This window comes from Vicugna pacos, chromosome 16 (assembly GCF_048564905.1).
Source record: "Vicugna pacos chromosome 16, VicPac4, whole genome shotgun sequence".
Classification (NCBI taxonomy): Eukaryota; Metazoa; Chordata; class Mammalia; order Artiodactyla; family Camelidae; genus Vicugna; species Vicugna pacos.
In genome coordinates this window covers 62,057,578-62,070,952 of record NC_133002.1, presented here as the reverse complement: position 1 = coordinate 62,070,952, position 13,375 = coordinate 62,057,578, and the positions used below count along the sequence as shown (strand labels likewise).

The 13,375-nt window shown below is 59.9% G+C and overlaps 1 protein-coding gene across 4 annotated transcripts in view; it reads right to left on the bottom strand.

The window, feature by feature from the left end:
* The window catches only part of BAHCC1 (BAH domain and coiled-coil containing 1), a 60,566-nt gene extending 47,555 nt beyond the window's left edge, over positions 1–13,011 (bottom strand). For 2 of the 4 annotated variants that reach the window (XM_072939823.1, XM_072939826.1), the window contains exons 1-2: positions 12,843–13,011; positions 8,658–9,058 (exon numbers count right to left, since the gene is read on the bottom strand). In XM_072939823.1, the coding sequence (XP_072795924.1) occupies positions 8,658–8,835 (178 nt within the window). In that variant the 5' untranslated portion in view covers positions 8,836–9,058; positions 12,843–13,011. Of the gene's footprint in view, positions 1–8,657; positions 9,059–9,259; positions 9,357–9,725; positions 9,843–12,842 lie in introns of those variants that run through there. The other 2 variants (XM_072939824.1, XM_072939825.1) reach the window with 2 other exon arrangements.
* Positions 13,012–13,375: the final 364 nt, after the last annotated feature.

Below are 13,375 nucleotides of genomic sequence, written 5' to 3'. Positions count from 1 at the left end.
GAAGCTGAGGGGATTGGCCACACAGGCTGGGAACACGTAGGGGGCGCTGCCAGCGTCAATGTCCCCATGGTGGACGGGTGTGGGGGAGGGCACCTTGGTTTTAGGGAAGAGACTAGGGCCAGTTCGGATCCCGGCGTCCCCCACCCTCCTCCTCCTAAGTTCTCCCGGAGTCAGGGTTACCATCCCGATTTTCCGGTGTGGGGGTGAAACTGCAGGGAAAAAGCCACACAGGGCTTCTCTCCCCACCCACAGGCACGTGCGCGTTTTACCCAAGCATGGATGGGCACGTGCACCCTGTCTTGGCCCCTGCTGTCCTGCGCGGGGGGCCAGCGACTGCCCGGCCCTGCTCTGGGGGGAAGAGGGATGGAGGGGTGGACATGCAGACTCAGGACCTTGGGGTCCCACTGGGAAGGTGGCCTGTGTGGAGCAGGCGGGGGCTGCGGCAAGGACTGGCGGGACAGACTGCTGTGCTGGTCAGGGCCAAACGTCATGGACCGTGTGGGACAGAGATGCGCTGGAGACCCAGGGGGCCTCCTGGGAAGAAGAGGGGTGGTGGTGTGTGAGAAGAACTGGGGGACACGGTCAGGATGGTGGGCCTGGGTGGAGCCGCCGTTCTCCACCAGGCTGCACGTCAGAATCACCTGGGGGTCTGAAGGACATGAGGCCGTGACCCTCCAGTGCCAGCTGTGGATCAGAACCGGGTTGGGGACGGCCTGGGCACTGGCCGATGTCTGGGCTGCCTGGGGGGGGAGCAGGCTGGGGGGTGCTCCAGGAGGGGCAGGGAGCAGAGAAGGCACCTGGGGCAGTAAAGAGGGGAGCACGGTGGCTGGAGCCTGTGCTGAGCACCGGGAACCTCAGGGACAGTGGAATGACAAGGGTGATGGGCGGGAGCCGACCTCAAGTGCGGGGGGTGGGGGGCTTGGGTTAGACAGACCTGGAGGGGAAGGAAAGCGGGGCTGGAGGCTCATGGCTGACCTGCGGGTGGGGGCTGGGCAGGGCAGCTGACCAGCGTCTCCTGGAGGAGGACCGTCTCTCACGGAGGGACTGGATGTGGGGACAGGTTCATTCGAAGCAGGAGCCAGACAACAGGTTCCACAGGGACAGAGGGAAGGAAGGGGCCGGAGCCGGGGAGGGCACCTAGCCCCGCCCGTCGGTGCTCGAGTCCGCCACCAAGAGTCGAGAGTCGCTGGGGACCCTCTGGCTCCACCCCAGCAGGTGGCCAGGAGCTGAAGGATGGAGCAGGTGGCGGGAAATGGAGACAGACCAGAACACACATTCCGATCAGTGGGCCCAACTGGGATGTGATTCCTTGAAGGCCAGCTGTGAGCGTGCGTGAGTGGGAGCAGGGGTGAGCATGAAGACCTGACCAGGGTGCGAGCTCATGTGAGCCGGGTGTGACCCACACTGCGGGCTCCTATGAGCTAGGCCGGTGAATGCGCGGGCTGGGCCGTGGGGACGTCAGGGTCTGCAGGGTAGGCCTAAACCTCTGTCCACAACAGGGACACAGACTGGGCCAGGTGGGTACCAGCCTGACAGTGCAGCCCTGGGCTCTGCTCCGTGGGTCTTTTGTCCAGCGGTCCCCAATCTGCCTTCCTTTCACCTCGAACCAGCTGTGCTCCCAGCACGCCTGCCTCAAGGGTAGGGGTGCCCTGCCTGGCCTGGCTCTGGGATTTGGGGGCCGTGGTCCCCTCCCCAGAGATGCCCATGGAAGTCCCAGGGAAGGAGGGCCCTGGCTTCCCGGAAGGAGGAGCAAAGGGATCCAGCCAAGACCGCCTTTTCCCAAGAAGACAGCAGAAGTCCTTACTAGTCCTTACTCAGTGTGGCTGCGGCTTCCACCTGGCGGGGGGCCCCAAGAAGGCACACCCAACCTCTGCCCCTCCTCTGAGTTCTGGTAATTTCTAGTGAAAACCAAGTTCCTGCACTGAGGTTGGAGAGGGGCTGCTTCAACTCTCCTTCCACTTTCAGGCACACAGTCACCCCCATCCCGCCCCCATCAGCCTCAAAAGTCTTTGGATCTAAAGACACTGAACTCTTTGTTGGGGGGGCTGGGGGAGGGGAGAGGGGGCAGGGAACCCAACCCACCTGTTCATTCCTCCTCCTCTTCCCCTAACCGAGGTCAGAATGTGAAAAAAAAAAAGCTTCCTGGCTGATCCAATCTGGAACCTAATCGTCTAGACAGCTGCAGCAGCCCTGAGATGCCAGCCCGGCTGGCTCCCGGCTTGGGCACTGGACACCGCCCCCCCAGGCCCGCGACTGCTGCAAACCCACGCCGACCACATAAGCGGGGCCCAGGCAATCCCCAACCCGGCACCCCCTCTAAGCCCACGCCCAGTTCCCACCAACTAGTCCCCGTCCTCCAGTGGCAGCTGCTCGCAGGGCCACAGGAGGCAGTAATATTATATATTACAACAAACAGGGGCAGCCCACTGACAAATAGGCCTGCGTGATCTAAACGGTATATTATCCCATAAAAACGTCAGCGGGCAGGGAGTCAAAGCCGAGGCCGAGCCGCGGCCGTGGAGCGCGGGCTCCAAGCCCGTACCTTCCTCGGTGCAGCCCGGGGCTGCGGCGGAGGGGGGCGGCTAGACCGTGCATGCTCCTTGTGATTTTGTTGGCTGCTTGTAATCCTGCATCTTAGGTGGGAGACAGGAGGCCCCAGAGGTTAACGGGGACCCGGGAACCCCAGGGAGCCAATCCCCAGCGGATGAGGGAGGTGGGATCCACGCATTGCAAGTCACCTAGCAAGTCACCTACGGCCAGACAGGGCGCATGATCTGCATCCCGAAGCCCTGAAGTCCAGCTGTGGCTCGAGGCCTCAAGAAGACCTCCGAGCAGGGTCTTTTCCAAGGGCTGTCCTGGGAGGCCACCCCTCCAAGAGGCTGCCAGCAGCAGCCTGTGTGGGAACTTCTCTGGCTGGGTGATGACGGGCCAGGCTGCTGTCAGAGGGGCCTCAGGCAGCACCTCTGTTCTGGGGGGATGTTCTCTACTGACCAGAAGTCACCCAGGGTGGCTGCTGGTTGACAGGGCATCTACAGGGCTGCTGCTGTCAGATGTGAGGCTGAGGAGTGGGGCGCCACCCCAAAGGCTGTGCAGGATTTCCTCCTGGGCTCCACCCCCAGGCAGACAGCCCTGATGCCACCCCAGTGGAGTCCCGCGTGACCAGTGTTACCAGGGCCCCTATGAGAAGGCCACATGCAATGGGCTGTGATTAGGGCGTCTGGTGGGAATCCCCCTGGGGCTCTGGCCACATCAGTCAAGGCAGCTGCCCGCTGCAGAGGGTCCCAGGGCCAAGGGGCCTCTCCCATCTGTTGGGGCCTATATTCAGATATTTATGGTAGGGAGGAAGCCAGGCGGGGCCCAGAGGCCTCCTTCAGGAGGAAGGGCAAGGGGGCACTGGGGGTGGCGACCAAAGACCCATTCCGCCCCAGAAAGCACTCATTCCCAGTGGCACTGGCTGAACTCTAGCTGTGCTTGGGAATTTCCAGCTCAGGGCCAGTCCCAGGCTCAGACCGGGGAGCCAGACCAGGGCATTCTGGGAAGTGTAGTCCTCTGGGAGTCAGGAGAGCCCGCTGGGATTTCCGGGTAGAGGGGGAAGGGGGGGAGGGGGCTTTCCATCAAGAGCAAGCAAGGAAGAGGAGAGAGCAAAGGACCCTCATTTCAGGGTGGAAGTTTGACATTCCTGGGAAATGGCTGAACTCAGACATCTGCTCCCTGAAAAGACACCAGCCAATGGTGCGATTCCAGCCTCAGATCACACTGTGGTGGTTTTTCTGAGCAACCCGTCTGGTGCTTTTATTATGGTAGGGAGATCTGGGAACTCCCCAGAGAGCAAAGACCCTGCCCGAAGTGCCCCCCCACTGCTGTCCTCCTCTGGCAGCTGCCCCCAGACACCAGGAGAGACGGGGGTGCTGCCTGCTGGGCTCCTAGAGAGGCTGCCGCCTATCCCGCACGCTCTCCAATGTTATTTATGCTCACAGCCCGCGCTGATGACATATGTAAGTTGACAGCGAACATCCTATCAACTTGCTGGAGTGTATCTTGATTGTTAAAACACAGTCTTAAAGGTGTACGATCATTTATCAAATTAAAATAGTGGCGCCTTACCTGTCCCTTTTCTGCCTTCCCTGACCACTCCCCTGCGGCCTCTCTCCTCCCCTGGCCTCCTGGGCATCCCGGCCTGGCACCCCAGGCCCTGCTCCTGGGGGAGGGGGGACGGTGGGGGAGCACTGCCCCTGCTTCCAGGGACCCAGGGCTTGGCACCCCCTCCCCACCCCGCCCCAGGCCAAGGCAAGCCCACTAATCGCCAAGAAGTGACAAATGCCAGAAGCCCCACCAATTAAATCTAAACTCAAGCAAAGCTCAGTGGCCAGTAAATTATTATTTTTATTAGCTTGAACCAAGTTCCCGTAAGAGAGAAAGTCAACTTGCTCCCATGAATGGCTCTTGTATAATTTATTTAACTCTGTGCTCTTTGCCAAAGCCTGGAATATTTTTAGCTCGTTCTGTTGTTGGATTTGGCTTTTTTATGTGTGTTTCTGAGGGGTATTTTTAGCTCCCTCCAAGTTATTCTAACAGCCTCCTATGCGCTTTGTCCTGTCTGTGCGGGCTGTTGAACCCAGTCTCGCGGCAGAGGAGGCAGATTTCTAAGAATAAACGGGAGCGTTTGGGGGTGATGAGGGAGGGCAAGGCCGCTCCCTGCCTCACTGGCTAATTTGCCTGAGTGCTCACGTGACCTGGATATTTCTATAGGAATATCCTGGTAGGAATAATCAGACACGGGGCAGCACAAGCCCCACTGAGAAAAAACCCACATTCCAAAAATGGCTTCACCGGGCAGGCGAGGCGGCCGCAGCCGAGCCGGTCCCCAGGCCCTGGATTCCGGGCTCTGCAGGGCGGCTGCTGCTTTGATGTCTGCTTCTGTCACGTACAGCGCAGGATGGGTAGTCTTCGGAAAGTAACTCTTTTCACACCTACTTAATGTTGGTAACTGTTGCAGAAACACTCCATCCTGTCATTGAGTTAATGAGGTATTTACGAAAATGTATTTTTTTCCCTTTACAAAAAGATATCATTTGAGGAGGGAGGGGGAACCTTTGATGGAGTCTTTTCACACCAGGAAATTATCTTTTTTCCTCTACTGCGTTTTTCTTTTCTTTTTCTTTTTCTTTTTTCCTCCCTTTTGAGATTGGCGATCAGAAGCGCTTTTGGTCCTCCCACCAGAGGGAAACTGCTGCCCTGTACTCCCAAGAACAGCAGGCCCAGGGCACCCGACTTCCAGGCAGGGCGTTTACACCCCAAAGAAGACGGGAGAAGGGGGGAGAGGAGAACCCACCCGCGGTCTGAGTGCCGAAGCCAAGCGTCCTCCGCCTCTCTTGGATGGAGGTGATTCTTGAAGGCTCGCCCTGGCGGGGGTGGGGGGGTACATATAGAGAGGGATGCACGAGGGGGCGGGGACCCGGCTCCTCCCGGCCTGGCTGCCTCCTTACTAAGGAGCTCGCTCGGAGGACAGGAGCCATCCCCAGTTGCTCCCGGCAGTAGTGCTGGTGAAAAATCTTGGGCTGGTGCGTTGTTGATTCCCCCCCTCCCCAGATTTCACAGCTTTGCCTCCAGACCATCTGTATTAGAGACAAAATCTAACACTGCACTAAAAATAATGATTCCAAACATTTTAATTGCACCTTTCGGTGACAAGGTTACTGGAGCAGCACTTCACCATAAAACCCTACAGCCCAGTGATAAAGCCACCAGCACTTTCATTTTAGAAAAACAATGGAAGGCAGCCTGGAGCCCAGCGTCCCATCAGGGTCCCTCAAGCTGACATTCTGAAAGTGCTGGGTGGGGACGAGGGAGGAGAGGAACAGGCGGCAGGCAGGGAGGGAGAACCTTGGCCCAGGCCAGGTGGCCATGCCGGGGACCAGCAATACTCAGACGCCAGAGACTCCATCGCGGGTGGCTGAATCCTGCTCCCCTGTGGGAGCCGGACAAATAGGAAGAAGCTCGGAGTAATTTTCCTTTCAGCAGGGCCGTCGGTTCAGGGAGGGGCGGGCTGGGTTGCTGCAGCCGTGGCCTGTGGACCCGAAGCCATCCGCGGAAATGGGAAGAAAGTCCGCCAAACTGGCCATTTGGAAATCCACACACAAGATGCAAAAAATTTTTTTAACTTAATTATACTTTTTTCTTTCTAAACCAGATCATATATAGATACAGACCAAAGCAAAGTGGTCTGGGGTATCATTCCTTTTAAAAAAAATTGATGTAGCTAAATTTTAAAAAGCAATACAAGATTCTGGCTTTCAGCAATTTCAAAAGGCTTTCAGCGGCAGATGTTTCGAACTGGATGCCCTCTAGGCCAGCCTTCTCATTGCAAATGGGCTGAACATCTCCAAACACAATAGGTCTCTCTGGTCTCCCAGGGGGGTGAAAACAGGCTCCAGGAGCAGGCGACACGTGGCCCTCCAGTCCCCTCTCTGAGGGTGCCCTGGGGACCTCCAGCGCCCTCTAGAGCACCCTGCATGTGGGGAGGAGGGGGGTAGGGTCTGGGTCAAGGACACAGACCCAACCAGCACCCACCCAATTTCTCCAAACCCTCTGTGGCCTACCATCCAAGAACCACGTGGTCAAAGCTGGAATGAGCAAGACAATGGTTCGGGCCCCCAAGGCCACGTTCCCACCTGACTCGGTGGTGCCTGCTTCTGGAAACAGCAGCAGAAAGGGGAAATGGCGGCTGACCAGGGCCTGGCCAGAGCTGTGGGCTGCTGAATGGGGATGGGGGGAGGCAGCAGTGACCTGAACTGATGGGGAATCCGGCCTGGCCAGCGGGGACGGCCCCAGCCTGTCTGTGTACTACTGGGAACCCCTTGCGTTGGCTAAGAGGCTAGAGGGCATGGCATGGGGGGTGGGGTAGGATGCAATGGCTCCCCCCTCCCCCCCCCCCCCCGCAACCTGCAGGCTCGACCCCCCCACGCTCTGCAGGCAGCACCAGCCTGCAGCCGGAAGGGGCTGGTAGAGCAACTGTGCCACTGTCCCTGCTGCCACCACCTGCCCCAGATCGCAGCCCCCCAGTATGGGCCAAGCCGGGCAGGCAGCATCGCCACTGCAGGGGCAGGAGAGGCAGCCACAGGGACAGCCAGGACAGAGGTTTTAGAATCAGCGATTGCCCAGGCAAGTTCCTTTGCTCTTTTGGGTTATAAATCTGGAGGAGAGAAAGGAAGAGGGAGCGGATTAGAAGGAAGAGCAGAACAGGCTCCCGCGGAGCGGGAGGCGCGGCCACAGGGCTGATTCCGCGAGAGCGCCGAGCCCGGCCCCATCGCTGCCAGCTCGCCCTAACTTTTTGAATCTCCTCGCGTTGTGAATGCTAAAAGCCCATTCGTGACTAAGCAATTTCTTGTATTTTTTTCTTTTTAGGAAATTTAAGTTTTTCTCTCTGACTGCCCTTCCTTCTGACACCTTTCCTTCTAGCCTGACTCTGCCATCCGTTTCAATCCACGCACTAATTGTAATCCCATTAAAGCAGATATAATTTTATTAGTATTCACAGTTCATCAAGCTAGCAATAATAACTGTTACTGCCAAATTAACAACAACAACAAAAGTGGCAAACAACATCTCTGATGTTTAGAGCAAACTGTAAACAAAAAGCAAGCCAACCTTCCAGGGTGACCGGCGGGTCCCCACACGCGCAGCCCCTCCAGCTCCTGCAAGCTCAGTTGGCACTGCCCAGTGACCTCCAGGGTCTCCGCGAGGCAGCGGCCCCTTCGCCACCCTCTGCCTGGCCCGGCTTCTCCTCTGACCTTGCTCAACAGTAATATCGAAGCCACCCGAAAGGGGGACTACTCTGGAGACCTGGATCAGCTCTGCCAAAGAACGATTCTCTCGGAGAGGATGGGAGAAGACCGGAGTGCAGGGCGGCCCGGCTCTCTCCGGTTGGAGCAAATTTGCGGCGAACTCGCCTGCACCGAAATCCGGAGGCGGCCCCCGCGCCGCCCCCAGCCGAGCCGGCGCCGGCGCTGTCCTCCCCCAGGCTGGGCCGCGCTCTGGCCACGCTTTGTCCGGCTTTAGCAGGATACCAGAGGCACTTGTTAAAGCAAATGCATCCCCTGCAAACCCATTCTCGCCCTGACACTTCAAGGCTTTATATAGAAACAGGATTTGCCCGTCTTACACCGGCAGTCCCTATTAACGCTCACCCTGCGCACACACCGCCCTAATCCGCGAGGCCGCGGCATCCCACCCCCACCCCCAGTCACAACAGCCGTTTTGTTCCCGCAGAAAGTGCCTCGTTGTCCCAGCCTCGGAATGTCTTAAGGATGTGAATGCAGAATGCAGAAATGAGGTTTCCGCGGAATTTAGTTCTTCTGCAGGAAGGGGTGGGGGAGGGTGGCAGGAGGGGACGGCTTTATTTTTAGCCGGCTCCGGGGCTGCCCTCCGAGACCCCGGGGACCCCGGGGAAGGCCGCTCGAAACCGCGATGATCCGACTGGGTGGGGGGGGCGCCCCGCAGGACGCGCGAGCCGCCACCGGTGCCAGAGCAGGGAAATGAAACTGAAGGTTTCTCCCCAAATGCTCCAAGGAGAAGAGGGGTGGGCGCCCAGTCGACCCTCGACCGTGCCCACCTCACGGCAGGGCCCCCTCTCCCGCGCCCGCCCGGCCGGCACTGACCTGTGTGCGAAGCCATGGGCAGAGGAGACGGGAAGTACTTTCCGGGCTGGAAGTGCGCCGGGGGCTGCGCGGCCGGTCCGGCCGGGGCCAGGCGCGCGGCGGCGGCGGCGCTGCGATGGCCCAGGCTCCCGCGCTCCGGCAGCAGATGCGGCGGCGGTGCGAAGTCGCGGCCATCCATGCCGGGCCCCGGCCCCGGCCCGCCGCCGCCTCCCGGGAGCAGCGCGGCCGGGGCCCGGGGGAGGCTTGGCGCGCGGGCGGCGCGCGGGCGGCGCGGAGGAGGCGGCGTCCGGGGTCACCGGCGGCGGCGGCGGCGGCGGATGGGCCGGTCAGCACGCCGGCGGGCTGGGCTCCTCGGCGGGCGGCCGCGTGCCGAGCCGGCGGCCGCCGTGCGGGTCCATAGTCTGCGGAGGCAAGCAGAGGAGACTCGGTGACTCGGGGGCTCGGCTCGCCCGGGGTTCCACGCCCCGCCGCCCCCTCCTCCACGCCCTCCGGCCCGAGCCTTGGCCAGGCCAGGCGGCCGATCCGGAGCGCCCGGCGCGTCTCCCGATGCACGCGCGCGCGCCGGCCACCTGGGCCTCCTGGTTCCCCGCGGGCACACGCACCGTCCCGGCCACGCTCGGACCGCAGCAGCCTGGGGGAACCCGGCCTTACTGCTCGCCGCTCCCCCTTCGTGGGTCCCTGCGGCGAGGGCGCCGCAGCGAAAGGCTGCTGGCTCCGCTGGGTGATAAAAACCCAAATCTGCGAAGCCATCACGCACACGCACACACACACACACACGCTCACTCAAACGCACACCCTCTCCCCTCCCCCGCTGCCCAAAGGTGTCTCCGAGAAAAGGCCTGGGGTCCACGCTAGCTCTTTTCCTCTCCCCCTATTCCGAGGTCCAGCTTTTACTGCATTCCGCTTAACCGAATAACCATGCTAATTAAGCGAGTAATTTTATTGATTGTAACTCAAGAGTATTTTTTATAACCTTCCTTTTCTCCCCTCTCCCATCCCCCTATGCGTCTTTCGGTCCATTCTTTTGAACCCGCCGCCCCCCCAGCCCTAACGGGACCAGGCACCCACCCCGCAGCGCTGAGCCAGGACCCTGGGCCAGCTCCCCAGAGCCCCGGGGGTCTGCGTCCACCGCCGGCGTCACCTAGGCCGCCACGCCGCAGTGCCCGGCCTGCCGTCCCGGAGCCGGGAGCTTTCTGGCGAGGCTCGAACAATCACCCCGCCCCCCAGTCAAATTTGCCCAGGATCTTCCTCTGCGGATTGGGGGCTTGGGGGGGGGGCTTTGAGAGTCAGAAATTGTTCTCTCAACGCCCCAAATTAGCCATGGGATTTCTCCCTTCATCGCCTGCTGGGGTCGCCGAGCCAAGGCCGGTCTCTGCGCGCCCAGGCGGCCGCGGGACGCGGGGTCTACAGCGCCGGGCTCGGCCCTGGGGCGGCGAACAGTCGACCGGGCCCCGCGTAAGCAACCTTCACCGCTGCCCGGGTCCCAGCTGACCTCCGGCCTCCGTTGTCCACCTCCACCTCCCGGCTGGGCCACTTAAAAATGCCCCCCACCTCCCTTCTTTTCCACCCCCACGCAACGCGGAGAGTCCACTCCGAAGCGAAATCGGGGACAATTTCAGACGCTGAGTGCAGAGCGAGGGAGCGATCGACATAAACTGCAAGGCTGTGCGCCTTAGTGGCCTTCTTTCATTTTGCACATTTCTCCTCATTTCCTAAATCTGCATTGTTTTCATGTCTGATATCACCTCTAACAAAAGGGGAGATGGGTAGGCTCAAGATACTTAACTGTGAACTTTGCAGAAAGCCTCTCGAATTTTTTTACTCGTCCCACCGTGACAACAAAGCGATTAAGATGTTTTCCATTTTGTGAATACTATTTTAAATTGCTATATTTAATGCTACGGGTTCTACACGTCTTATTTGCAGACTATTTTGTGTTTGATTTAATCTATAACCGAAAACATAATGTATTAAGTGAACACATATTTGCTCAGCTGATAAGCTTTTTAATATTTATTCGGAGAGCCTTTGCACTGTAAACAAACGGGACCCACACAAAGAGTTCTCTTTGTCTCTCAACTTCATACAAAGGGGTTTGGGGCTTCCTCCCCTCTGGGGATCGCCAGCTCTATCCCCCGGTCTAACAAATAACTCGGCTCGCTGCCTCTCGGGCCTGCAGAGCGAGCGCCAGGCCGCCTGGGCAGGAGGAGCGCCGGGCGACGGGGCTGCAGGAGCCGGGGTCGGGAGGGAGGGGCTGCCCAGGCCAGGCTAGGGCCCGGCGGGCAGCAGCGAGGCGGGAGCCCTGGGGGCGCGGGGCTGGACAAAGGGAAAGATGCAGGGCAGAGTGGTCGGGAACCTGTGGCTTCAAAGGCGTGGGAGCCGGGGTCTGCGCTCGGAGGGGTGTGGGGCTTCCAGGTGGCCTCTGGGGAGCTGTGTCTGCTATGCTTTTGTTTTGTGGGGTTTCTTTTTTCCAATAAGAAATTCGAAAATTGTCGAGAAAGCGCGAGCTACTCTCGATTCTCGGGACGCGGGCTCGGCTCCCGCCAGTAATTTTAATCTTCATCTTGTGCGGGGTGGATTGATCCTTTCCCAGCAGCCCGCTAGACTCTGTACGCAGAAGGGGGTGGGTTATGGTCGCCAGTCTGTGCTGTGGCGATTCTTACCCGGTCAGAGGGGGGTTTTCTTTGTGTTCTTTGCTCCCGGGGAAAGGCCGCACTGCGCCTCCTTGTCGGCCAGAGAGCGGCTCCCGGGGCCTGCGGAAGGCGAGCCAGGCAGGGAGCCGGGAGGGGACGCGCGGCCGCCGTGGCCTGGGCCGGGAGTCCCGGAGCCCAGGCGCCGCCACCAACGAGTCCCAGGGCCCCGAGCCCCCTCCCCCTGCCACCTCCCAGCGCCAGGAGAGGCCGCAGCAGAGGAAAGCTCCATGGCCCCGGGTCGGGCCGTACTAAGAGGAAACGAGCGAAAGCGGCGGCGGGCGGCGGGCTCTGCGCCCGCAGGAAAATCGCTGGCAAGGGCATTTTGGAAAGAGCCGAATTCCGGAACGCCGGGCTCCCCCCAGGACCCCGCAGCCCGGTCCCCGGAGTTGCCCGTCCGTCTGCGCGTGGCTCGCGCGCTCCAGCATGTGGAACTCCTTCAGGTTTGCTTCGGTTTTGACTTAGGCACCTGAAAGCCTGCCCTTGCTTCGGCCTCCCGACTACCCTGGCGCCGCCTCGGGCGCACTGGCGCCGTGGGGCCTGCAGGCTGGGCTGAGGCGCGGCGCACTCGGGGCGCGAGCTGCTCGGGCGCCGCCGCAGAACCCGCTCCCTACGAAACGGTCGTGCCCGACCCCCCACCCCCGAGAGGACCGAGGCCCGGGGCCGCGCCGGACCCCCACGCCCCAGGGCGCACCCACCCGCAGACCCCGCCCTGCCGATGGTGGCAGGAGCCCCGCGCGCCACCCGGAACGCGCGCGGTGAGAAAGCCCGGCTGCGCTGGCCCCCTCCTCCACCCTCACCGCCCTGGAAAAAAAAATTCTGAAATGTTCTAAAGTGAATTAGGCTCTGGAAAGCGAACCCCCAAAACCGTAGCCATTATCCCTCTCCGCCTGGCTCCTCGCCCCGCACGCGGCCAGCGGCCTGAAAGCTCCTCTGGTAGGGGGCCGGGCCGCCTTGGCCAGCATGAGCCGGCCGGTTCCCCGAGCCGCAACCGGGCGGGGCTGACCAGAGGCTGCTCGGGGAGGGGAGCAAGGTGGGGAGGCAAACAATTGGGGTTCGTTCGTGGTGCCGCCAAAGCCGTGCGCACATTGGCAGCGTCGGGGACCTCGCCGACTGTCCGCCAGAGCCGCCCGCGAGCCTCGCGCCGGACGCAGCCTGGCGGTCCCTGTCCTATCGCGATTATTTATTTTTAATGCTGGGTGTCGATCGAGAGAACAAGCGCTCAGAGCAAAGCAAGGACGCATTACGGGGGAAATTTTAAACCGATCGATACGATTTTTCAGAGGAAAAAAAATCGTTCTTATATATAGTCCATCTTTTTAAAAAAAGCTTGCTCGACATTATAACGGATTTCTTAAAAGGGAAAATATATATATTTCTTAACATCGCAACCCTGAATTTCTCTTGCTTAAAAAAATGTAAATCCCCAAAGCCAAAATAAAAAATAAAATAATAAAAATACAAAAAAAAATTGAAAGCAATTTCAGTTACTTACTGGAGGCTGTTTCCTGGATACAATTGAATGCAATACAATTAAACCAGTAAATGTGACTTTGTTTTGTATTCCTATTGGTATTTTCAATGTGCTGACTGTTGCACTGTAAATGCACCGCTTCCACAACAACGACTCTAGCGAGCCCATCCAGAGCGGCTCTCAAACCTGCAGCCCGGCGCGGCGAGCCACGGGCCCTGCATACTAATAAGCTCGTGCCACTCAGCCCCGAGCAGCCCGCGCCCTGATTGGCCGAGCGGCCCTCCGCGGCCGGGAGCTCGTGCCACTCATTCGGCGTAAACAGGCCTCCCAATAGGCTGGCGCCGGGCCAGGGAGCTGCCAATCAGGGAGCAGCAGGGCTACTACCAAGCCCGATGGCGCCTAATTCAAGCCCGGCGACTGCGCAGCTCCTCTGCGCAGATCGTTGCTGCTGAATGGGAATGTGTTGGCGCAGGGCGGGAGAGGGAGCAGGGCGAGTGGGAACGCATGTCCACGCGGAGGGGAAGGCGTTTGCTTTTTTTTTTTTAAATTTAATC